This window comes from Strigops habroptila, chromosome Z (assembly GCF_004027225.2).
Source record: "Strigops habroptila isolate Jane chromosome Z, bStrHab1.2.pri, whole genome shotgun sequence".
Taxonomy (NCBI): Eukaryota; Metazoa; Chordata; class Aves; order Psittaciformes; family Psittacidae; genus Strigops; species Strigops habroptila.
This window is the reverse complement of record NC_044302.2, coordinates 50232438-50259017: the sequence shown is the minus strand read 5'-3', so window position 1 is coordinate 50259017 and position 26580 is coordinate 50232438. Positions and strand designations below refer to the sequence as shown.

At 40.9% G+C, this 26580-nt stretch overlaps 3 protein-coding genes across 8 annotated transcripts in view; 1 reads left to right on the top strand and 2 right to left on the bottom strand.

Annotated features, from left to right (window-relative positions):
• Nucleotides 1–22936, bottom strand: part of CHRNA6 (cholinergic receptor nicotinic alpha 6 subunit) — a 45521-nt gene extending 22585 nt beyond the window's left edge. Inside the window, exon 1 of one of the 2 annotated variants that reach the window (XM_030512829.1) lies at nucleotides 22872–22936. The gene's annotated coding sequence lies outside the window, so the exon portion shown is untranslated. Of the gene's footprint in view, nucleotides 1–2226; nucleotides 2264–22871 lie in introns of those variants that run through there. The other variant, XM_030512828.1, reaches the window with a different exon arrangement.
• The window catches only part of IDUA (alpha-L-iduronidase), a 43502-nt gene continuing 19451 nt past the window's right edge, over nucleotides 2530–26580 (top strand). For 3 of the 4 annotated variants that reach the window (XR_003995147.2, XM_030512825.1, XM_030512827.1), the window contains exons 1-2: nucleotides 2530–2735; nucleotides 5404–5544. Coding sequence is in view for 3 of the 4 variants with exons in the window: in XM_030512825.1 (XP_030368685.1) it covers nucleotides 2614–2735; nucleotides 5404–5544 (263 nt within the window). In the remaining variant the exon portion in view is untranslated. The remainder of the gene's footprint in view (nucleotides 2736–5403; nucleotides 5545–26580) is intronic. The other variant, XM_030512826.1, reaches the window with a different exon arrangement.
• The window catches only part of SLC26A1 (solute carrier family 26 member 1), a 36900-nt gene continuing 15940 nt past the window's right edge, over nucleotides 5621–26580 (bottom strand). The window contains exons 1-4 of one of the 2 annotated variants that reach the window (XM_030512824.1): nucleotides 25020–25107; nucleotides 22872–22954; nucleotides 11950–12600; nucleotides 5621–10565 (exon numbers count right to left, since the gene is read on the bottom strand). In XM_030512824.1, the coding sequence (XP_030368684.1) occupies nucleotides 9048–10565; nucleotides 11950–12600; nucleotides 22872–22880 (2178 nt within the window). In that variant the 5' untranslated portion in view covers nucleotides 22881–22954; nucleotides 25020–25107 and the 3' untranslated portion in view covers nucleotides 5621–9047. Of the gene's footprint in view, nucleotides 10566–11949; nucleotides 12601–22871; nucleotides 22955–25019; nucleotides 25108–26580 lie in introns of those variants that run through there. The other variant, XM_030512823.1, reaches the window with a different exon arrangement.

Below are 26580 nucleotides of genomic sequence, written 5' to 3'. Positions count from 1 at the left end.
GCTGGACTCCTGCAAATGACAGGATCACTTCAGAGCTAGCTTTTTACAAAGGCTATAGAAGCTACTAAGATACATGAGTTGGAGTGCAATTTTGTACTGTGCCTTCTTCAGCCTAACAGCAAGCAGTTGAGTCAAATCTGTTCTCATTCTCTCCCACCCTGTCCCTGTGCTTCCTCTGCTGCAGACTACCAGGTGCCAGAGCCACGCAGTGCCATGTCTCTGCAGCTTGCCAGCCCAAAAGAAAACAAACTGACCCAAAAAAGGAGTTGCTTCCCACCCAGCCAGCTGAATTATCCCCCCTTCAGCTGCCTTGCTGTCAGACCTGGCACATGGGAAATAGCAGGAGCAGATAAGCAGTGGCAGAGAAGAAAAGCAGGACCAGCCCTTGTGTTAGGAGCCCTGGTTAGACTGCGTTAGACGTGACATGAAACACAGGCTGTTCAGTCCGTCTGCCCAAAGACCAGTGGCAACCATGTGGGAATGTGAAGTTATCCAAGAAGCAAAGGCTCTCTTAGGCCCTGGAATGCCTCCATTATTAATGCTTAGTTATTACAGAAAAAATATCCATATATCTGTCTGTCATTTCCTCCCAGGTCCAAGAACACAACTTATGCTCCCTGCCTATTGCCCCCAGGTTCTCAGATCCCACTTGAGTTTGCACTTCCACTGCCTGCTTAACACCTTCCTTGGGTCCTCTCATAAAATAGAGTTTGGAGGAAACAAGTATGCCCCTGCAGAAGGCCTGGCTGCCAAAAAAGCATTTTCTGTAAGGGTAAAGGCAATCTCTTCAATATCCTGTATGGAAACCTCTCTAGAGCTCAGCTTGAGCCTTGCTGCTCTTCCAAGGTATTAGAGTACTTGAGCTGAGCCACAGCATGAGCAGCCCTGGGGAATTTTGGGAAATCTCCCTTGCAGAGTCAAGTCACAATGCCAAATTGCCATTCCTACCTGAGCCTCCAGAGTGTAATGCTGTTGCCTGAATTTTGGCTGTGGACCTTGTAAGCTTACAAGACCCACAGGGATTGAAGCTATCAAGAGGCAGATGAAGTTGCAAACAGAGGAATTACATATCAGCAATCAGAACCAAGCAACTCTGCAGTTCCTTAGAGGTGTGTCCCAGTTTGCCAGTTGTGACAGGGAACGTCCCGGCTCAGGCAGGATTACACATGGCATATACTTACCCATGCAGTCTTTTCCTAGTTGCAGTATTCTTGAGCTGAGGAGCAAATGTCTGTCTGACTTTCCCTCTGATAGCTCTGCCACAACTGTTTCAGGGAGAGCTTTGGTGGAAGGGGCTGAAATACCAGAGCTTTTGGGGTGGCAAATTTTGGTTGCTCCACTAGGGCTGAATGCCTTGATTTCCATGAAAACAGTTGTCACTTTGTTCTCTTGTCAGAGATCATCTGCAACCCAGCTCTTTCTCTGACAGCTCTCTGCAGCTTCCCTGGTGTGGGCACTGTTACAGGGGGCTACGATTTCCCCTGCTAAATCCACAGCCCCTATTGGAAATCAGATCAAAGTACCCCATCCACGCAAACAATCAGAACTAATGAACGCAAAATGAGATGCTATCATGGTATTTGGGGATGTGGAAAGGGGGCCCAATTCCACATTTTCTTCTAGATGAGATTCCCAAAGGCATTACAATATGTAAAACGGAGAAACCCTGAGGAAGAGATTTTCCACCCCCATGGAAAATCAGTCCTCAGATACACATAGTAAGAAATAAGCGTTTAGAAAGTCCATCTGCAGCGCCTCTGTTATCAAGTGCTTTTAAAGCCCTTTGCCATACTAAGATCAACAAACATATTTAGACTGAGGAAGCGGGCATAGTTTAAATTCTGCTAATGCATTCTTTCGGGGAAGGCTGTTTGATCACTCGCACTGCTATGCAATACTACTTCTTACAGCTCTGTCAACACAGAGTACGAGGACATGACAATAGATACTACTTCCCTCATGTGGTACCCAAGAGAAACGCATCAGCGACAACTGCACGCCGTGCAGCAACTTCAGAGAAGTAACTCCTGCTCACTGGGCACCACCACCACCATCACCACAACCACCAACAAACGTACCAGACGCTTGGGCTTCAGGCAGAGACGTTACTAATTTTTACATGTCCTTTTTTTTTTTTTTTTTCACAAGGGCTGGTAGGCGCAGGATAGGACGAGGGAGAATGGCTTTAAGCTGACAGTAGATTTAGGTTGCATATAAGGAATATACCTTATTTTTTACCTTCACCTTTACTGTGAAGGTGGTGAGGCGCTGGAACAGGTTGCCCAGAGAGGTGGTGAATGCTTCATCCCCGGTAGTGCTCAAGGCCAGGTTGGACAGAGCCTTGGGTGACATGGTCTAGTGTGAGGCGTCCCTGCCCATGAGAGAGGGTTGGAACTAGATGATCTTCAAGGTCCCTTCAACGCAAACCACTCTGTGACTCCGCGGGTCTATGAACTGCCCGAGCGGCGCTCCCCGCTGCGAGCTGACCGCGCCCACCGCAGCTTTTGGGGGCGGGACCTGTCGGGGGCAGGAGCCGCCATCTCCGTCGCGCCTGTGGCGCGTCGGTAGCCGGCGCCGGTGTCCCCTGGCCCGGCCCGGCCCGCCCCTCCCGTCATGGCGGTGGTGCTTTGGGTGGCCGTGCAGCTGGGCGTGGGCTCCGCGACGTACGTGGTGTCCGTGGATGCCCGGCAAGCCGAGCGGCCCCTGCAGCACTTCTGGAGGAGCACCGGCTTCTGGTAAGCGCGCAGCCGTGCGGCCGGCGAGAGCAGCCGGGGTGGAGCCGGGTGCCTCTAGCCCTCCTCCAGCAAAGGATCCCCAGGGTGTGCGGACGAGGCCTCTCTGGAGGAGCGTGGGTACTTCCCGGCCTGCTGGTGTGGGACCAGGGGGCCCGGCACCTCCGTGCCCTTCACTGCGTAGCCTGTGGTGGGTTACATATGTGGAGCTGGACGAGGGACTGGCCAGAGAGTGAAAACAAAGCGGATCACAAGACAAGGCTAGTCGCCATCCCCTCTCTGACTTGCTCCCTTGTCTCCAATGCCCTCATCATGTGAAGTCCTTCCTCTTCCCCAGCACAGCGCATATGTTGATACTCGGCACTCATTCCCTTTCCTTTTCAGTTTCCATTGTCACAGTCCCTAAACAGGCCCAGGTGAAGGTTGCCTGCCTGTTAGTTGCAGGAGTTTGTTCTTGCAAGACACTTCCAGCATGCGCCAAGGGAATGTGTGGGAGCATGCACAAATCCCAACTCCACCACTTCATATCCTGCTAGTGCTTTGTGTTTCAGAAGAAGCCCTGTCTCGCTTACCTAACTGGGGTTGAGTGGCCTTCAAGTTTTGTGGGATAAATGAAGGCTTCTGGCAGGCTTAAAAGCAAGAAATGGTGTATCCCTCAGCCGTGTTCATATCTTACTTTAAACTAGTCATGAATTCCTTCATTTAGGCATACAGTGGATTAAATAACAGTTGCAGGAAGAAGACTTAACATCAGGGATGGAGGAATCTGCAATGAGTGCTTTGGATGAAAAGGAGTGTGTGTACTTTTTTTGTATAATGCATAAAGATAGCCTAAGACAAAAGTTGAAAAATTTTCCATTAATTTTCCATGTCAGTGGGAAAACAGAACAGGATCTAAAAGGCATTCAGATGAAGAGAAATGTTTCAACTGTCTAGATTTTTTTTTTTTTTTTCCCCTTTGGCCGTTTCATTTTTTTGTTTTAACGTTCACTTGTAATGTTAGGAAACATTAATGAAAACTGTCTTAAAGAATAGTATGTTTTGCCTATTTAAGCTGCAGCCTAAGAAACACCTGTGATTTTAATTGTGTAAAGAAACTTTGGAAAACTGCAAACATGAAAAGCATGTGAGGGGAAGGTGGAGGAGGAGCAGCAGAGGCTCTCCATGTGTCAGCAGCTATTCAGTTATGACACCTGGACAACAGTGGTATTTCTCAAGGTAGGATCCCAGCTCTCTTGCAGGCTCACACTGTGACATAGCTGGGTTCCAGTTGTTAAAGCTTCTTTAATAATCACGGTTTCAGACAGTTGAACAAAGGCACAGTCATAGATCAGCAGCTGATCAAATCTGGGAGCAAGGCTTGATGATCTCTTGGATGGGCATGTTCTACTCAGAACAGGAAAGGACAGGTGCTGGTGCTACCACTAACAAAATGCACTCTTCTGCCAGCTTTCTTTTGTATCTCATGTTGGTTTCAGCTAGATTTCTCTATAGCTTAGTGTGAATTTCAGAGTGCACTAAGCAAAAATATGTGAATGCTTTATGCCATGACTTTTATCTTTGCCACTGCTTGAACTGAAGCGGATTTGAATCTCAGAGTAGCAGGAAAGCACTCCTTCAAAAACTGACAGTTAGCATGGTCCTTATCTACTGGAAAAATTAAAAAGACCCAATTTAGCTGATACATTTTTAGTGAGAGTGGAATTAGTAACTTCTCGGTCTCACTTGTGTGACTTGAAGAAATCTCAGGGAGATGATTTTTAACTGCCTTGAACATGGCCAAAGAATGGGTAGGCTGTGAGGATCTAATTCTTCTTCCTACAAGTGTAGCTTCCACAGCAGAGCAAAAATTGATGTCATTGCATGGACTTCAGCAGGAAGATCAAGTCCATGTTTGTCTTACTACAAACCTCAGCAAGTCTGACTTGCATTCCAAAGCCTAAAAGACCCTGAAGTCCTTTATCATTAGTTACTCAGAGACAAGATGGCTGCCACTGTATGGCTTCTTCAGGCCACTGCTGCCCAAGGTTGCTATCTGTGTAGGAATGATTGCTCGTAATACTTTCTTTTGAGCATAGCAATGAGATGGACCCGAGTTGTGTTCCTGCTTTGCAAAACTACTAGCCCCACATAACCTGCAACCCCATTTTGCTGTGTCAGTATTCAGCCTGGAGAAGAGAAGGCTGCGTGGAGACCTCATACCAGCCTTCCAGTATCTGAAGGGGACCTACGAGGATGCCGGAGAGGGACTCTTCATCAGGGACTGTAGTGATAGGACGAGGGGTAATGGATTTAAACTTAAACATGGGAAGTTCAGATTAGATATAAGGAAGAAGTTCTTTACTGTGAGGGTGGTGAGGCACTGGAACAGGTTGCCCAAAGAAGTGGTAAATGCTCCATCCCTGGCGGTGTTCAAGACCAGGTTGGGCAGAGCCTTGGGTGACATGGTCTAGTGTGAGGTGTCCCTGCCCATGGCAGGGGGGCTGGAACTGGATGATCTTAAGGTCTGTTCCAACCCAAACCATTCTATGATTCTATGTTAGACAGTGCTCCTCAAGCCAGGGGTGATCTTTGGTGGTGCAGGGACCTAGCATAGGTATCTTTGGATACCCAGGAGCTACTAGTTGATGTTGCAATGTATTGTTTCTTTTCTATCCTTCCTTCCCTGAAGCCCTCCTTTACCTCACAGCCGTGCTGACCTATTTGACCTGAGCAAAGACCAAGAGATCAACCTTGCCTACATTTCTTCTGTTCCACATGGTGGCATTGAACAAGTTCGAATTCACTGGTTGTTGGAATTAGTTGCTATCAGGTAAGCAAACACCTTTTTCTTTATTCCAAGTTATCCTGTTATTTCACCACCCATGAAAGTATACCACAAAGCAAACTGTTTCAAAGAACTGCTAGTTTTATTTTCCAACCAAAAGCACACATTTACCTCTAGGTCATGTGACACAGGAATATTCATGGTTATCGTAGAATCCAAAGTATGTGTCATGGACTGGACAGTTCCCTAGTTGTTAGCTACCAGTGCTGATAAATACAGCCATTTTGACACCTAGACCACACATGCTGCACCAGTCATCAGGAGAGTTTGAGGTGAAAATTCCCAGCTCTTTGCCAGCTGCATAGGACCCACACAGTCTGCAAGTTAAGAACCCTTTCCTATTGTTACGTAGCAGTACTAAAGTTTGTTGGATACGTGATTTATACAGGGCACCACAGTGAACAGAAATATAGTCAATCTACATGATGGATATAACTTTTCCTAAAAGGCATATAATGATTTTATTTCAACATTAGTATTAACCTAGTTGGAATTACAAGCCTATCCCCAGCTCCTCTCCAAGTCACAGTACCTAGTTCCTGGTAAAATGGGAGGGAAGAGTATCAGCAGTTTTTAACATCTTCAGTCTTCATACACTTAATCTTTGTGTAAAGCAGTATAGGAAACATAACTGTGCCAGAAAAAAAAAGCTTGCTTTTTTAGTTACCTTCTACATACTCCTTAGATATAATTTACAGTCTCCCAGCATCACCACATCATAGCACTGAAAGCTGTTTCCCTGCTGTGTTTGACATTGTTCTACACAAACAAGTTAATTGTGAGTCAGCTCTGCCAACGAAACAGAAATGTAAAACTGTTCTTATGGTTTCTTCTGGTCTAATGTTTCTTCCTAGTAAAAGTCTTAAACCTTACACCCTCTCTTATGCATTGCCAAGTTTCTCTGCTTGGGTATCCTTTGGTGCCAGTCTTACAATAAATATGATGAAAAAGAGACTTTTGACTTCTAATTTGTCAGCCTGCTGGATAAGAGATGGGCAACCTCTCTTCACTTTTTTCCACAGACTGTTGCAAGGATACACCTTCATTAGCACTGGAATATCTTTTTTTTTTTTTTATCTCTCTTTTAAAATGAGAATCATGTAGAGTAAAAGCTTTTTTTTGCATTTTTTCCTTTATATTGTAGGCTGATAGTTTGATCCATGAAGATAAAAGAAGTCTAAATTGTTAGGACATATGTTCTTTCGTACTGACACAGTTTTGACTTCAAATGACAGCTTGCTTTGGCTTAACAGCCTAAGAGTGTCTATATTGATGTTGTCTGGCAGTAACTCCTGCAAACCCACTTCCTCATGCTAGGCCCTAGCAGAACCTTAAAAGAGATATTCCTGATCAAAGATTTGTTACAAACAAAAGCGAACACAAAGCAGTACTTTGTCCTTGGGCTCTGCCCATTTGCATGTGTAACAGAGAGAAGGTAGTTATACCAAGTCAGCAATTTAAAGAATAATGGAATTAGAATCTTTTATGGCAGAAAAATGCTGCCAATGTTAATCCTTTAATCTCTTGACAGACATTTCTGTCAGGTTTCACTGCTCTGGCAGTACTAACAGTGTGCAGCTGATAGGCTTTTTTATAATGAGTGCATGAAAATGTCAGCATTGAGTCACTTACCTAATATTGTGCTATTCTCAATACCTGTGAAGAGGTTTTTTATTTTGTCTTTTACTTTAACAAAATACTTGCTCTTGAGAGCCAGACAGGCTGTAGGGCACCTGGAGAGCCTCAGTTTGAGTGTTCTTTCATTCAGTGACCTGAAAAGTTGAAATAAGCAAGTCACATGGTATGTTGACCTGACTTGTTATTTTAAATGACACAGCAGAGAAATGGCATCTGCATACATGGAACCTATTCTAGAGTCTGCTATTTGTAAGAGGCACAGCTGTGGTAGAATTCCCTTCTGTGCTTGGTGCTGTGTGTGAACCAGCCATGATTAAGGAGAGAAAGATAGGGCAGCTGTCCTACCTTTTGTGCAGGTAATTACAAGTTTGAGTATGAGAGAGGATGTTCTGCCAATGCTTTAGGCTGGAACACTGAGTGCTAACTGTGTTACAATCAAAATCTAAATATAAGCTTGTCTGTAGAGAGAGAACATGTATATGTAACAGTACAACTGACTCTGGGGGTATCATTTGACACAAAGCAGAATGAACAGCAGTTAATGCAAATTATGGTAGAAAGTAACCCAGCCCTGTAAAACATGGTTTAGTGGACTTTAAATCAAAGAATAATATGATAGGAGGAAAAAAAGATAAATACATGTATTATGTACAAACAGTGGTGGAATTTTTCCAGCATACGGGCATACACAACTTGCCAAGTATTGCTCCCTTTACTTGGCCCAGGTACGCTACTCTAAAGCTTCATTAGCACTGCATTAGAGAAGACCAGCCAGGCAGTTCTGACTGACCCATTAATCCCCTTTTAGGCAGATCACAGATTTATCTTCCCGTCCTACCCTCTTTTCTTCTGTTTCTGTTTGCACCCAGGCAGGCAGTGGTAGGAAAAAGCATGCTAAGATGAATCACAGTTCTAAGGTTTTATATTTGATAGTCCTTATTTGTCCCTGGAATTGCATGTGCCCACCAGAGGCAACTTATTTTTACAGGATGGTACAACTACATGGGTAACTGTGTGACTGCAAAATAAAGCCATTAATTTTTCTGTTTATCCCCTTACTAGTTAAAAAATTGTGCAGCAGAGTCATACTTCTTCCAGCATCGTTAAGGATTTCACAACCTTCAGTAACGAATTACCGCAAATGGAAGCCAATAACACAAGTGATTCCAGCAGTAATTTTTGGAAATGATGGTTTTGAGAGGAACCAGTGGTGGCTCATGGTTTCTTCTGTGGCAGGTTGTGTCATTAAGCCTATGTAATCAAGGTGGAGAGACATGCTACATTCCACAGGATTTTGTGCATTTTGTTTGTATCTAAATAGTGGGAGTTGTTCGGGAGCATACCTAGAATGCTGGAAGGGGCAAGACCTTGCAAGCCGGAATTTAAGCTGTTATGTGTCCAAGATTCTAGATTAATTGCATTTTTATGGAGATGGCTTAGCCCTCCTAAAACTCACCAGCCATTGAAACACTGTGAGAGTCAACTGGCACTGGGCAGATCTTACAGCACAGCAGTCTCATGATGTATATGATCACACACATATGATGTATATGGTCACACACGATCATGGCACAAGGGGGCAGTCAATCCCAAACTGCCCTATTGCACACCACCTGCATTTCGAAGTGAAGGTGCAGGTAATATAATCCAAGCTGTTCCATCCCTGTCCTACACTGCATCTCCAGTGGCTGTTCTGTGTGGCATCTGACAAACAGCAGACCTCTTCAGGGGAGAGTGGCTTGTAGGCCTATTGCTGTACACAGCCAACAGTGTGTCTGATAATTTAATTATTGCAAACTGCCCCTCTCTATCTGTCACTTTTGTAGTGAGTCATCAGGGAAGACATAGGATTAAACTGAGCAATCTGCTGGAAGCTTTTGGTCTTTTGCAAACTGTACAGCATTATGTATACTGTAGAACAGCATTTCCTGCATACTTCCAAAATCTTTCCCAAAGTAGCCTCCTCTTTTCAGAGAGTCTATCACTGAGGGATTGCAGCAGGCCAGCAGAACAGAAATGTTCAAGTCCTTGTAGTCTTTCAGGATTTCCTTTAGAGTATTAACTCCACTGGTGTCCAAAAACAAGATGGATGAGCAATCTACAACAAGAGCTTGGAAATCAGTTTGCTTAGGAACTAGTTGCAGGGCGGTTTCTCCAATACCCAGCCCATTAGCAGTTGTGTGATCTCCCTTTTTCAGATGCCGCTTTTCCTTCTTATATTTCTTCCTTCTAGCAACTTCTAGGTTAGGATCTAAGTTAGTCAATCTGTATAGAGACTTGAGGAAGTAGTTTTTATTTGCATAGTAAAGTGGGGCCTCAAAACGGAATATTTTGACCTTTGGAACAGAAGAGAGATTTTCATATTCTAAATCATCCTCATAAAAGTTGGTGTCTTGGATCTGACCAAGCAGGGCTGTCCGTGGCCGCTGTGTCCGAACAATGATGCATAACAGGGAGAAAACAATGCCAACCAACAGCCCTATTTCTGTGCTGATCAAGGCGGAAGCAGACGTGGTAACAATCCAAACAAATGTGTCCATCTTGTTCACCTGGTACCGTGCTGGCACATCTCGGAACTTCCTCAGGGCTCCTCGGAGGCTGACAATAATGATACAAGCCAGGACACACTTCTGCAAGGAGTAGAAGAGAGGTGCCAAGAAGAGCAGCACCAGCAAAACCACCATTGCACTAATTACTCCAGAGACTTGAGTCTGGCAGCCTGTAGATGTTTTGACAAGCGTTTTTGCCAGAGCTGCACTGGTTGCAAAAGAGTGGAAGAAAGAAGGAATGATGTTGCAGAACCCTACAGCAAACATTTCCTGATTGGCTCGGATAGAGTAAGCATATTTCTTTGCACACATTTCAGAAAGGGATACAGTGAAGACAAAGCTGACTATGGCAAGAGGCAGAGCATCTATAGCGACTCTGAGCATTAAGTTGAAAGGTGGTACCTTGGGAGGAATAAATCCAGTAGGAATAGCTCCAGAAACACTGGAGGCATACACTTCATTTAACTTCCCATAGTGTGACACCAGTGTTGCCACAACAATAACTACTAGTTCTGTAGGAAGAGGAAATTTCAGCTTATGCTTATACTGATCTCCCAGTTCCTTAGCAGTAACCAGCACCACGATACAAATAGCACTTGTGATGACATCACAAATGTTAGCCTCAGAAATGTTCCGGAAAACATTAATCCAGGTAATAACAAGCATCCCATGCCCTTGGCTACGTGGGATTTTTATTCCAATCAGATACTTCACTTGAGCTGTTAAAATGGTTAAGGAAGCACCAGTTGCAAAGCCATCTAGAACAGCCTCGGATAGGTACATAGATACGAAACCCAGGCGAAAGATTCCCATTAGAACCTGAGGAAACACAAAAAACAAACAAACAAAAAAAGGATGAGCCTTAAATGGTGCTGGAAATAATTACATGCAGATGGAAGAGAACTAGCTGGAGGCAGATAGCATTTGGCTATTTGAGTCTCAAAACAGGAATTATTCTTGATGTTTCCAGTCTGCTTTTAAAACACGTGATTCCTTTTACTATTGTGGAATACTACAAACCCAGGAAGTGAATGAGGAGTTTGAGACAGGGTCAATCAAACATTTTTCTAAAGTGACTCCTCTGAAGTGTCTAGTCTGAATTTTATTTCCTGTGTAAAAAAGCAGTGGATAAAAAATTGCCTCTGTTATACCAAAACCAATTTTCCTTTTTTTCCTCTGTCTTAAAGTGAATAAAGTTAAACCTTAATGGCCATTTCTTTGTAAAGAGAACTAGAATGACAGCAGCTAAGGGTTGTGCCAACTTGAATAACAACAGCTAAGTGCCTACTTATTGGCGCTGAAGTGGCTGTTATATTAAACAGCTTGTAATTTTAGCCCTGTGAACAGTAGGGAAAGTGGAGCACTGACAGCCTTTGTGGTATGCCTAAGGTCAGAAGTGTCAGAAGAAATCACAAACTTTCCCAGGATACTGTGCATAACTAGTTGCTTTGTCTTCCCTTGATGGCTTTGGAAAATGCAGCTTCACAAGGGCATTTTGATGTTCATAAATGTGACCTTAGTAAAAAGGATGATAGCTAGCTCACTCTTAATGCATGTATATATATATATACGATTACTAGGTAAGTATGTTTGTCATGCTTACTTCTGTGTTCTCTTGATATCTTTGTGATAGGCAGCACATTGATAAGTCTCAAAAAGTCCAGCACAGGTATTGTCTGAAAAGTAGGTTAGTCAGTCTATTTCCTCTCTTGTTTTTTCTGCTTCTGAATTATCTTTGGGCAGCAGTTCAGTAGAACATAATACCCACCAGCGAAACACAGCAGCACATTCTGAACCTGTGTAGAAATAGATGAGTGGGTCTGCACCTTTAATAAAGTATCTAAAAAACACAATTATTTCTTCATTGTTGAAGTGCACAGCTACCTGGGAATTTCCCTCATGGTAAGATCTGTATTGGATTCACGGTCCCACAAAAGCAGCAAGGCCAAGACGCATCAGGGTATCAAAACAGTGTTAACAGTCTTGCAGAAGACTTTTTTTTCACCTGTGCCTGCTAGTAGCCAAGGAAACTGCCTACCTCATGAGTTGCCTACAGTTAGGCTTCCTGGAGGAAACAGTTCAGAGTCATTCAAGTGAACTGGTGTTGCATCTCTCATTGAAAGAGAGTCAAACCAAAGCTTAGGCCCTGCAAAGAAGCTTGAAGAACTTCACACCTTGTCTCTGGATGTCAGCAAGAACTTACCTGATACACTCCAGCTACAAATGTCAGGGCTGTAGCGATGCCAATAGCATAGCATTCTTTCCCACATTCGGCATTCATCCCTGCAATTGTGAGGTTGAAGGCAGTTGTGTTGGACTGAGTGTCATTCTGCAGAGAGCTATCGCCCAAGGCTGGTGAGGCATCATCATTCAAGTCAAACCCAGCCAAGAGAAGTTCTCGGTCCACAACTTGTCCTACCATTAAGCTTATCAAGCTGAAAATGCCAACTGAGACATGACGGGATGTGCCCATTAAGAAATAGATGATGTTGGCAAAGAATGATGTGTACAGACTATAAATGGGCTTCAGACCTGCTAGCAGTGAGTAGGCAATTGCTTGGGGTACCAAAATGATGCCAATCACTAAGCCAGACATAACGTCCCCCCAGATGTACTCTTTGCACTTGTATTTGGGAAGCCATCGTAAAACAGGAAGAAAGTCCATGAGAAAGTTCTTCAGCTTCTCTGGGGTGCAGGAGCAGCTCTTCCTCAACTTAGCTAGCATGACTTGTTTCCTGTTAATCTTGACATGAGTCTTTCTTTCCATGAGAACACAGGCAGAAGTGGTGTTTTCCATCCTGGTAGCCTCAAGTGGTCTTTCCATTGTCCCAGTGTTTACTTCATGTGTGTGTTCCTGCAGTGTGAAGAAAACGGCCATTAGGTTGCAAGTCATGAAGCTTTTCTAGCACAGATCCTGAATGCTTAAAGTTTGTCACCTGGCTGTGCTTTTAAGGAAGCACCATCCCAACAAGAACACCAGCACAGGGCTCCAGTGACACATAAGAAGTAAATCTGCAGATTGACCCTTTCTCGCAGACATTTAAGAGTACATTCAGTTGAATCCAATAAGAAAAATTTGAGTTAAATTAGTAATTTATTTGTACAACAAATATTTCCAACAGCACTTCCAAATGCTCCATCATAGAGGTCTCTGTGATCAAAGCCAGCGCTTGATTATACGAAATAAACATGCACTAGTGAGGTAGGCTATCGTCTTTCTAATAGTGCATCTTGTAGTCATTGATGTGGAACTCACATGTGATATAGTGATTTGTCACTGCAGGTGGCTCAGTGCACAGGAGAAAAAAATTGCGGGTAGAACCTGTAAAGCAGAGTTTTCTGGAGAGCAATAAGTTAGTCTCAGCCAAAAATTTGTACACAACAATTGATGGACTCTTAGAAACTTCTGTTACATAGCACAAACCTGTTGAATTGCAGATTGTTATGATGTGCTGTTTCCATTAATAAATAAGCATCTCCTCACAACTACCACTTTGGGAACATATGGACCATAAGCGAGGATGGAATCTGTTACCATCTCAGAAGAGTGCTACATGTTAGTATTTTCAGGTTTAAACCCATAGTTACCCTAGCTTTGCCTCCAGCAACTACGATACAACAAATAATCCTGTGGGCAGCAGAGCAAGCACAGCAGTGTTTCCTATGGTTCTCCTGCATGTCAGTTTTCTGATACATAAGGACTGGCAAAATTTGTATTCTTCAGATGCAGGTGCTTTTGGTGTCTCTTACCTCTATGAACACAACTGTTTTCACCAGACTCAATCTCTGCATTTTTATTCAATTGTCAAATAAAGTTGACATTGGCTTAGTGTATTCGTAAATCATTTAGGAGTAGATGGGGACATGACTGAGAGGCAAAACAGTGTAACATGCAAGTACCCTACCTTAACCTGTTTAAAAATAAAAGTAGGAGCAGGAAGATGGAAAATGTCAAAAAGACTACGCCAAGTGGCAAATCTTCTGGTTTGCGGTGGAAAGAAAGAAGAGACTTCCAAGAGTGGGTGCTTATATCTGAGTACTGAGAGATAAGGAATGACGCACTGACCTAAAAGAAAAGAGTATGTGCTAGTACTACAGTGTGCAAAATCTCTAGGAAAGAACTTCTGAAGCTCAGCCTCTGCCAGTGTCATACAGCCAGGATCTCTGCAACAAAAATTTTGGTGCCAGGTGTGACAATGCAATATAATGTCAAAGCTTGTCTTCATTTACAAATAAAAGCTGTTTCTTCCTCCTTTTAGTATCTAGCAACAGAAGCCATATCCATCAGTTTCCTAAAACTTGAAGTACACTGGCTGGCACAGTATTCTATTTTAATGATTTTAACAGTCGATAATAAGTTTAGACTCCAGTGACAGAAGTCATCATTCTCTTTGTAAATGTCATACTTTTTTGTTGTTCTTGTTGGTAAGAAGAGTGTTTTAATTTGTTAATGTTTGGTAACACCTAGTTAAAGTGTAGAATTCCAAACTGAGAAAAAATAAAAGTCTTATGAGTCCAACTGGAAGCATAATTGATATGCAAAAGAATAGATGTCCAACAGCCTGTAAGCTTTTGATCTGTAGCCCTCCAAATAGAAAGTGGCTTACTATAAAGTCTTCTGTCTATCCTGCTGAGAATTTTTTTTTAAGATATTATCAAATACCTTTTGCCAGCAGATTTTAAACAATAAGAAGATACATATCTGTAACTAGTGCAAAAGTCGTAAGTTTCCAGGTGTTCTTGTAAATGACACAGCATGATTTCTAAGGCCGTGCAAAGTTTAACCACAACTTGAAACAGGATGTTTATGTGTTCCAGGTACATAATTCATTATTTGGTAAAAGGCAAAAAAGAGGTTCTTGTTAGAAATGTCCTTAGACTGATTGTCCAAGTTGAAAATGAGCTGCCTAGTAGTCTAAATGTATTTTTAAAAATCAGTAGATTTCTGTCCATCTCCATTACACTAAACAGTTTTCAGCTCCCACAGTATAAGTTTCTCTATGTTTGTAAGTAAGGTTTATTTCCGTCATAAGGGGAAACTAATTACAATTTAATGTAATTATTTAGAAAGATTGATGCCTATTTGTTATCAGCAATGCCAAATTTACTTTAGACTCTAATGTATTGTGTGGTTATGCTAGGCAAGATCTGCTTGGACAGGAAATAGGTTGGATCTAGTCTTTGTTAGAATACAAAGATGAGAGAAAATAAAAGAAGTTACGACACCAAGAGAAATATGTAAGAGATTATAATTATAAAGTCTATCAAATACAGAATGCAAGCAACTGGAATAAAGACACTAATTTTTCAGGTGCAAAACCCCAACACTTCTGTCTTACCTAAATTAGTTTGGAGAATAAGAGGCTTGTGCTTCAGGACCGCAAGTCCTATTTGAATGCCACTCACTTCTAACAGCCAAGTGTATTTAGACAGCCAAGAAATAAATACTTTGCCTGTGTTCCACTTACTTAAAATCCAGTGGGCACTTCAGTGTTCAATGAGTGCTTTTAATAGGCTACATAAAAAAGTTTGCATTGGCTTCTGTACACTAGGCTTCTACATTTAATTGTACAGTTGTTGTCTGCCTCTCTCTAAATTCACACAGTGTACTTGCAAGTAAACTTGTGTTTACAAAAAACCCCAACCCTAAACCATTAATATTCACATATATGCCTTGTCTGTGCAGCTTCCTAAGGGGTGATAATAGTTTTTCATACATAAAATTATCAATATATAATTTCTCTCGAAATCTGTTAAAAGATCTTGTGTATGAATGATAATTTAGTAATATATATCTCGGCTGTACTGCCTTACTGGGTAATCAGAACAGTCGGTTTTTGTAAAAGAAAAAACAAGAAAACTAGTTATGATAAAGTGTCCTTGGTTCAGCCATGACATAAAGCATGTAACTTTTTAGCAGGCTTGATGCATTTTAGACAAATATCAAAAAGCTTCCTGATGGAATAAATATGTTCAAGCTAAAACACAGCAAAGTGCTGTCAGGAGGTCATTTTCTATAATTCTTTTCTTCTCCTGAAAATAGGGTTTCCTTCCTATAAATAACCATTAATTCTCCTACATACATTTTCAGAATCCATGTCAATGAACATGCTAGCTGTAAAACAGCTCTAAAATGAGATGTTATTGCTGTCCAGAAACTGTTAACGTTTAGACTTTTTTGCTTTTAGAACATAGTAAAGCCACACTGAGTAGTGGAAGGGACGTTTTTACCAACAAAACACTTTTCTGTGTAACCCAAAAGTTCTCAGGCTGTGATGCCTGTAGCTCAGTTAATAACTTCATTGCTTCACCTGGAGGAGATGGGATTCCACCGTGGCTGCGTGCTATCCTCTGTATATTTGTGCAGCCTAGCAGGAAGCTGTGGGCTTCCAATGCTCTTGCCAGCTCCAAAGACATAAGGATAGAGAGTAGATCTGGCTACTCCTGCGCACAGGACTAGACTCCAGTCTTCTGATTCTGGGACTGAGATACTCCACTGTCCTTCTGCAATGGTAATACTTCAGCAATATTCAGGAGCCCTAGGGCTGTCAGCGAGAATAGATTCCTCTACTGGTTCACCAAACTAACCCATTTTCAGCTTAGTCCGTAAGTGGTTTAGAAGGGACAAGCCTTATTTCAGGCTCCCCTTCGTCCCCTAGAGCTTCACAGAACATAATGTTTGCACCTTATTCAAGTGAAGGCTTCCTATCACTTGCTGAAAAAACTGTTCGTAGCAAGGATGTGCAGATGAAGCAGCGTGTAGCATAGAACATGTCTATTCATTGCGTTTGACTTTGATATTGGAACTTTTTCAACTTTTTCAACACTTTCAACTTTTTCAAATACAAGTGAAAGTTACTGGTGTGTACATTCATATATATATGTATGATCCATATTGTTACAATTAAAAGTAATCTTGGTTATTTTTAATTGTATTGTGATGTTTGGAATCTTCACAGTGAAGTTTTTTTAAGTTGCCCTTGACCATATGAGCAAAAGCAAAAAGGTTTTGTTGGGTTTTTTAATCCTACTTCAGCAGAACCACTATCTGAACCGCTCATTCTTTTAAGTTAGATGCAGTGACTCAGTTTATCTTGTGAAAAAGAGAAATAAAGCAAAGACTATTTGAACCAAACAAACTGCTGCCTTTCCAATTGGCTTTAGTTCCACCTTTCTTCCTGTCTTTTAACCATGCCCCTGACTTGACAAAATATCTCTGCAGGAGAGGAAACATTCATCACAATATGTTCAGTGGTACTTCTCTTTGCAGATTCCTTGACAAGCAGTTTCTGCTGGTACACACATAACCATTCTGGCTGGATGAGTTGTTCTTTGTGAAACAGCACAACCCAAAAAACCTTTATTCTAATGCATCCTTTTGTCTCCACGTCTTGATTGTCTACCAGAAAATCTGCAGCTGTATGTCTAGAAAACCCAAGAGAGTGTAGGCAGAGTGAGCCTGCCTCACTATGCTAAGGAGATCTCTTAAATGCTGTATTTTGGGTGGAAATCAGACAGTATATCACGACTCTATAGCAGAATTGCTCACTTTTGCTGAAACAGTGATTTCACGTGTAAGTCAGGATAGAGCTTACAGTTCATACAGTTCATGCCAAGTGGTACTTGCAGTTTTCTCTATTTTGAGCTATGAAAAATCAGCTAAAACCTCATGTGGGTAGAGCAGGTTTTGTATTTATCATCTGAAGTTTCATTGTATTTTTGTTGCATAAATCACAGAAAAACTTTAAGGACACCAGGTTAGCTAAGCATTTGATTTAAAACACTTGTAGGTGTTTAGTTGAACTATTCATGCTACTCATCTTCCATATGAGCAACCTTTTCTGCCTGCAAGAAACCTTTCGCTTGATCTCTAATGGCTATAACTACATTAGTGGTCTCGTTTTGAGCATTAACAGAGTTTGAAAAAAATCCCTGATTAGCCTTATTTGTGGTGCATAGATTCAGTGTACAGAGGCATGCTTGCAAAACCAGACTTTTTCAGAAGAAAGTACCCAGAAGCACTGCCCCAGGGCACTCTGATTCTTTATCATGGCATAAAAACCCAAGCCAGCAATTGGTGCTTTGGATGGATTTGAATAGATTTGATAAGGACATTTAGTCTGTGGGACATGACTAATGTGAAATAAAATACTCTGAAATGCATATAGTATATTTCTTCAGCACCTACTGCTTTGATTTATCAATCTGCTTTTGTTATGCAGAATTACAGAAATGTCGACATAACCTGAGTTTTAGAAATGATGAAGTGAGAAAACAGAACAAGTGAAATGAATGCTTCTCTATGTCTTTTCGGCTTTAAAGCACCAGGACTTAGATGTACTTGTAGCAGACTTAAGCAAGGTGCCAGCAACCCAAGCCGTTTATTTAAACACTGACCAAGCAAGCTTTCAGGCTATAGGCAAAGAACATTACAGTGTTTTTTAGGAAAATCACATTAAACTTGATGGGCTCAATTATTTTTTTTTTTAATTATATGTGGGCAAAATATTCTTACTTCAAATAATTTTCCTGTTGAGTTTCAACATTATGCTAATCCAAAAGTAAAAAGGTAAAAAAGGAAAAAATATTGTAGTTTGTTGGTTTCTATGAGCCAGGAAAGACAAAACATTAGTCTTAAATCCTCTACAAATTAATACTACTATACTAAGCAGGTATTCTGAGAGTCAAGCAATCTTTTAGATTTGTGTATTTCTAATTAAAATCTACAACTCAGAACCTCTATTTCCAGCTGTCAATCGATCTAGTATTTCCAAGGCAGGTTAGGCTCTTTTTCAAATGCCCGCATTCACCAGCAGCTGTTACTCAGTGCATATTTTCCTGAGGATTCTCAGTCCAGTATCCCAGTGGGTAAGATGACAGCCACTGACAGGTAACAATCCCAGAGGTGATGAGCAGGCTACAACAGAACTCACACAGCCAGCCAGCAGCTGTTGTTAAGGCTGGCCTATCAGGTCGTCCTTGGGAATGATCAGACCTTGGAAATAGATGATCAAGTAGTTTCACTGTTTCTCCAGGGACTGGTTTTGATCAGGGGTTCCAGAACTCGCTGATCAAAATACTGGCATCCAGTTGGTGGAAAGACACTGTAATTCTTTTGGAGAGTCCTAGGGCATGACCACTAAAAAGATATTTTCTCTGGGGTCAAAGAACATGCCTAAAAATCACACTTCCTGCTTTTGGAAAGGCAGCAGATCCAAAGTGAACGTCTAGGTTGGGTTTTTTTTTTTAAATCTTTCAGGACAGCTTTCTAAGACCTTAGCCATCAGTCACAGAGCTAAACACTAAACTCTGTTGTCTGCCCTGTGGTTTTTCTGGACTTTATTTAGTCCCATCAAGCTGTTGTAGAGAAAAACTATTTGATAACCCATTCTCATGTTTTTTCTTGTTGAATTCCCTGGTATCTTGGGTTTACTATACTCAGTCAGGACAATATTTTGGAAACCCTCTTTTATACTTAATCACTAAGAAAATGCTCAATTTTAACAATAATTTAATACTTTGAGAACCAGATAAGCTTCATATACGCCACTTTTTTTAAGTACAGATAAGAACTAGCCAGATGGCTGGTCTTGAACTCTCAGACCAGGGTTTCAAGAAAGATTACGTCCAAACCAATTGCTGCTGACTACATGTTTTACAAACCTTTGCCCAGTATCTACCTTTATAAGCAATATTTATAAAGAACAGAATAATAAAAACACTTAAAAAACAACAACAGTGTGTAAAATAACTGAAAAGAGGCAGTTTTGCACCTTTGAAAAAGAAGAACAAATAAAACCTGAGTTCAGAATTGTGGGAGGGGACACAAATCTCTTACCTGGATAGCTTTTTGACAGGAATTTTCAGCTCTGTTTTTGCACGTTGGAATGAGTGAAAGTCTTCAGTTAGGCATTGCACTATTTGCATAAAGGATAATTATTAGCTAAATATTCCTCAAGGGAATAATGGGGATTTATGGGATCTTGAGCTTGGTAGTGTGTTGTTACTTGTACCGCTCTGAAAACTTGGATATATATGCAGCACTCGCTAAGGATTTGAGTTTAAATAATGTGTAAGATTATTAATTAACTAATGTTGATCCAAAAACTATGCTGAGTTCAGGCTAGTACATCTCTGACCTTTGAAGCTGCTTCTTATTTGAGATTTGATCTGGTTTATGTATCCTAATCTAGCATTAGGTTTTGATTTTACATAATCAAGATATAAGAATAGAACTGCAGTCTTCCCTGAGATTTGTGCATTTTGCAGGCTGGAATAAGTACTGTTCTGCTCAGTGAATAGGATGGGTTTGTTGGAGGTCAGAGTTCCATTCCTACACGTCAGCGCATTAAGATCACACGATATCTGTTGCTTTTGTACAAACCAAAGACTGTAAAATGTAGGCAGATCAGCAGGACAAAGACTGACTTTCTGTGCATTCTTGCGAGGTATATAAATGACCTAATCCCCTCTGTTACCTGAGTTCTTTGAATAGGTGCAGACCTATTCAAATGACAATCATCCATCTCCTCCTCTCAACAAAGGTGATCGTTAATGTTTAATGGTTATTAAGCAGTGTAGATTAACAAATCGAGCACGTGGCTGGCACTCAGAGGAACTGCATTCAGCTGGCCTACAAACTAAGGGATTAGGAGATATGTACGTTTCTCAGCCAAGGAAAAACACGAACATGCATGTAGTAAGAATCTGAGATGGAAAGCGCGAGGACTGAAAACAGGCTGTGTCCTGGATAGACAGAGATGGTTCAACCTTCCCTGCTAGCCAGAGTGCTTGCAGGGAGGTGCAGTGCACAAGCAGGTCACCAGAGGGCTAGATTCCTACATCGTTTTTTATCTCAGTGCAAAAAGTTGCTGCTCTTTAAGAATAAAAAGAAAACATGAAAATTATAGAAATTAAATGTCAAAACACCAGCATGAGGGTGGAACAGAAAGGGAAGCACATCTTACCTCTATAATGCTAAAATGGTCATGGATTCTTAAAACTAGAGGCTGTTACCAAGAGCTCAAACTTGGTAGTGGTAGTTGTGACATTATAATTCCAAAAGCCAAAGAAGGTCATGTAAGTCTTAGTAAAATCCTCTTTCCTGCCCCTTTCCTGTAGAAAGTCTTGTCAAGCATTCCTGTTCCTTTGCCATTCCCAAGGTAGCTCTTAGAATAAAAGGGAAGCAGTAGTGCATTTAATCTGCATAATGAATTTTGCACACTGGTGGCAGTAAGACAGTGTGTCTCTCTGGACTTGTGCACCACAGAATAGAAGATTCATTGCTTCTGTTAATTTCTTTTCAGGCCTGCAGTATTTCTTTCTTGAAAATGAAGTGACTTAAACGCAGTCTCTCAATTTTGTCCTTTCGTCCATTTTACTACCTAATTCTTAGAACCAAGAGCCATCTTCCCTAACAACCTCTTAAAATGTGCATGTCATCTGCTTCAGGACCAAAGCGAGCTTGCCTGCTCTGTTCTCCTTTACAATGTGTTTCCAGTATTTGGCAGCTGCAACTTCCAGTATTTGTAATCCTGGAAGTTGCAGAATGATTGGGTATTGCCTCACTTAACATTTTTTTGAAAGAGACCTCTCTGCTTTTCTCTCCAACAGCGCTTTTCCCAATATCAGGCTCCTAAGAGTACTACAGGATGTTTAGGTTATCACTTGAACACAGCATATAGAGTTGGTTGTAATTTTGTTTTGCCTTAAGCTAACCTAAAAATGACACTTTCTGAAATTTTAAAAGAAAGAGATTTTAGATTGTAATTCTGAAATATGTGAACACTGTTTAGGCATGTCATCATTCAAGTGAGGCTAAGGGTCTCTGGATGGGACAATTGCATGTGGGGAAAAAATTATGAAGTAGTCTTTTATTCTATCTCTATGACTTGTGAAAATAATCTAGTTTTGAAGAAACTACATATTACGATGAACAAGCTTTACTTAACATACAGAAGTACTGACAGCAGAAGATTCTTCAGTGCTTTAATAATGGAGATAACAGTTCATACTCCATAGCATGAAGCCATTCATCAAGGCTTCAGTCCAACAACAATTCTGCGTGGGCAGCTTCTGGCATCCTGGTTGAGTTCCACTGAGACTAACAAAGCGGTACTATTTTCTAAAAGGACTCTGCCTTTCCATGTCAAATGCTCAACTGTGTATTTAAGAAACAATGGTAATTGGCCAAAATAACCAAAAGACATGCTACAATGAAACACCTATCTTTAAAAGTAGAAACTACATTAAAAAAAAAAGAACAAACATGGCCGTTGACCAGTAGTTGAGACTTTATAGATTATTTTCCTTTGCATGACATGCTATTTATCCATATGAACAGATGCCTCATATTAACTGGATTAAGAACTGCAAAAGGTTAAAAGAGAAATCTACCTGAAGGTATTTATGAAATAAATGCTGTAAAGAGATTAAATGTATTTGGCTTTGTTGTCATGTTTCCTTGAGGATTTCAGAAGGTTTCAGAAGAATTTATGACGTTACTACGTACAATTCATGTGTACGTAACCTGATTATATAGTTTAAAAAATAATGCTAAATTAGTCACACAGGGATGATTAATTGTAGAATCACAGAATCATATTAAAAGTGTTTGTGTACTGAGTTTCAATCAATAACATCAAATCTTCAAAAGTACATAGTACAGATGTAATAGTCTTATTCTTCCTTCTATGCAAGTGTTTGAAATTCAAAAATTCAGTAAATTATAAAAACAACACTTAAACCAAATGTCTGCATTATTTAAAAGACCCTCAAGCCTCAATTAGTTTACAGTTTACCTTTATACCATATCAACTAGGTGATGTGCCTGAAAAGCACACATTTGGTTGCTATTTAATAGGAAAGTTGGGAGCACTAAAAATAAGCATCCACTCTTTTAAAAGCCCCTATGCGCTATGCCTAACATTCCTTCTCTAGCTGTGGCAAGTGTGTGTTGCAGCTAAAAATTATGTGTATATGGGAGGCGAGAGATATTGATTGTTCCTGCTGCAGGAGAGAAAGTTCAGTGCAAATGTATATATTCAGAACTGAGTAAAACTGTCCTTTACTATGCATCCCTCCTGTTTCCCACTACAAACATAGAACCAATTGATTAGCACTTACCAGAGGCATAAAGTAGCTGCAGTAGTTCCACAACAGATTTCTTATCAGCACACAGTAGCACAGTTCCTCAGGAGCACAGCTTTCTACAAGAATAGATTAGAAGTTCTGTTGTGATATAGTCTCGGTCTGTCCAATGATATTACTGCAGTGGTGTTTACAATGAGATAACATAAATAAATAGTAGCACTGGGAAAAAATCTTTGTCCTGTAGAACGTAATCACAGGTAGAAGATAAATGTAAAATGATTACATTATAGGGGCTGGTAATCTCTGCCTTCTTATTCATCCCTGTTATTCTAATAGAACCAGTGGCACTACATGGAGATCAAATAGTATTTCAGTCCGAGACAGTGTTGAGCTGTCATTAATGGAGTTACATCCTTTTAAAAAGGATTTTTATTAAAATACGTCATGGAGGGGGCTTGTCTAATGAATCTTAATGTCTAGGAATATTTCATGTACCTTCAGCTGCCATTGAGTGTAAAATGTCTGAGTTTGTCTGCCTCGTAAATAAAACTGCCTGTTGTTTCATCCCTAAACAGCCAGAACTGTGAAACCAAAGCCTGCTCATGATTGGTTTAGTATGAACATTGGTACTGACATTTGTAAATCTTAGAGGCAACTTCACTGTGGCAAGGATAGTCCTTCAGGAATACTGAGGCTTCTTCACCCATTCCTTGCATTCATGTGTAATTGTAACTAGATATTCAAACCCCATTTCTGTGTGCAAAGAAAGGACGAGGATTTCTTCCTGCCTTGTGAGGTAAAATTTCATGTTTGTAAGCACAGAATATAGTGCACTATTTTTCTAATTACTGGAAGTTGTTTGGGATGGGGAAAGAAAGAAGAAAAAGGGGTTATACATGAACATGAAGACCATGGAGTGAAAGAGCTATCACTGCCATATTTAATAATACCACACTAGCATAAGTGGTAGTGCCAAACCAGGTTCTGAATAGAATTATCATCTCTCAGTTTGGAGAGACATGTAGGTTTACATCTCATTGAAAATTGTCTATAAATGCACTTGATTAGTTTTACCTCCTTAATTGAAAGATGTTTTGCTATATTTTACATTGAAGATGTACAAAGAAGACTAAGTAGAACATTGTTGAATTTGGTTCTTGTTGCATTGGCGTCAGGGAGGGCAATCACTCCAACTCCTTATTGTGATATTGCACAACAGTAAATAAGCTATGTCCTGTGCTATAGTTGGATTCGCAGAATTTGGATGACTATTTCCACATACAGGTAACAGGCAAGAGAATAGAAGGAGCATAAACAGAAAAATAAAGATGTGAAAATGAAGGAGTGACAATAACAGGACTATGAAATAAAACCAGTAAGTTAAATATGTACCATGGAGACTTGTTACTGAAGATGCAGTGTTAGGCTGAGTGCCTGAATTAGAATGCTGGATACATACAGAGAACAGTTTTGCTGCTGTTTGGAAAGAAAAGTTTGGTGACAGCTTTCCCAGGCAGTGCCAACGTGCTTGAAGTAAGCTGGTTTTAACACTTGATCATAATTTCTCTTCCTTGTGCATCTGAAAAGTCACCCTTTAAAATTCGTTATTGATTTAGTCTCCCTATCCCCTCTTTTCAAAAGTTTTGCTTATATATGATATCATTTGGAGTTCCATCATAAAGGACAGCATAAAGCCACAATGACATTTTACTTGTAGCCATGTGTTATGCGGGAGGAAATCACTTCAATACGTCAAACTCTATCAGAAATGAAAGTGTCCTCTGTCAGCCCAGCTCATACATGGTGAGTGAGCCTACCTTTCAGTCACTGACTGAGCCTTTAAATTTGTAGTGATGAATCAGTCAAAAGCATTTTCTGCTCCTGAATTCACCTTATCGTTATTTGATTACTTCCCTTCGTAAATAAATGTTGACAAAACAGGTCTCAACAAGGGATCACAAGATCTCACCACAGTCTGAATTGTCCATGCTTAGATGATCTGATCGGGTATATTCACATGTCTGGAGAGGCCAGATACTAAAGTGCCTGATGCCTTTTCCTAAATTGCTATGCTTTCTTTGCTTATTTACCCTTTAACATCTTGAATTTGTTTTAAAAGGGGAAGATGGGGAGGAAAGAGACACAACAGTCGAACAATATTTTCCTAGCAAGCTAACTCACCTCGTCACAGGAAGCTGTTGATGCTTTGTCTGCCTCTCTCTCTTCCCTTCACACACAGCATGCTCATTGCTGAGAGAAGGACTGAGACTGCGCTCACAAAAGCAGGCTGAGTAAGAAATGGAAAATCATAGGCCGTGATTAGCATCAGCTTGAAAGCATTCATTGTTTGCTTGCACTTCTCTGCATGTGAGTTTTAGCCAGATCACAACAAGGATTTTGTGAGTTGCTTTGCAAGGTAAAGGTCAAATGACACCAATTTCAAACAGGAAAGAAGCTAATTAAGATGCCGTATAAATCAAAGTCAATTCTATTTTTATATATTAAAAAAATTAAAAGATTCAGCTGAGTGCACAGTCTCCTGGCTGGCTTGTAGAAGAGGCAGTGATTTCCAATAAATCGCAGATTATGTATATTGCATTTTTGAAGCCAGTTTTTTCCTAAACCACAAAGATTCATATCCGTCCTTCCTTTTGCGCATGTATCATGCCAGTTGGTTGTGTGGATGGATTAATTGTGACAAGCTGTGACATCAGCAAGGGCTGGATGCTGCCTGGCTGGGTGGTTTTGTAATGCATCCTCCCATTACTGGTGGGCAGACTCATTCACGCTATAGGGTGAGTGAATTATGCGTAGTACGGGCACAGCATGAACTGAAGTCTTCGGCATTGTGCTTCTGTGCAGAAGCTGTGCCATACTTATAAAGCAAGCAGATTTTCAGCTTACACAGATGGTACAGCTGAGAGGCAAATGCAGAGGAGTATTAATGCTAACAAATAAACCCGGAAGTGATAAAATATACTACTTCTTTAGCATGGGTGCAGTCGTTTGGCCTTGCAACTTTGAAAACACCTCTGCATGAAGTTTTTGGCCTGCAAAGCATGTGTGAAAAGCACAGCCTGTGTTTTGCCTAGGGACTGACAGAGAGGAAGAATCAGTGTTCGTGAACCTGCAAAAGGTCAAGTGATTGTAGTTGTTTTGGGATATGGGGATTTCATGGAAGGGAGCTGATTTGCCCTATCTGAATGATCATAGAAAGCAAGAGCAAGTGGAGCAAGAATGTGATAGGAGCAGCCCTGATGTGAATGAGTTCTGTGTTGTCAGCTTCCAGTGAATTCAGAAGGGGGAAGTGGTGTTTGTTAATAACCCAGGAGCCTGCTGATTTCATAGTTATTCATTAATGATCTTGTGCTTAAACCTGAAGTACCAATGTAGGGGGTTTTTGGTTGACATTGAAGAAACCGGGAGCAGTAACTGCTGAGAAAGCAGCCTCTGGAAAGGTGAATGCTAATGAGGGCTATTCTGCCCTTCATGTACTCTGAGGCATTATTTCCATAGTGCTCACAGTCCTTAGGACCTGCTTTTAAGGTCCTGAGGTTTTTTAAATACTGAGCAGAACAAGAAACTTACGCAGACAGTTGGTGGTTTTGGAGCAAACAAGGTCTTTGTAGCAGCCTGAACTTTAAACTGGCTTCATTTCATTCCTCGTAACTGCAAAAGTAAGTAAAAACCACGGAGGCAGGATCTGTTTGTGTTGTAGGAGGGACCTGGAGGGCAACAAATT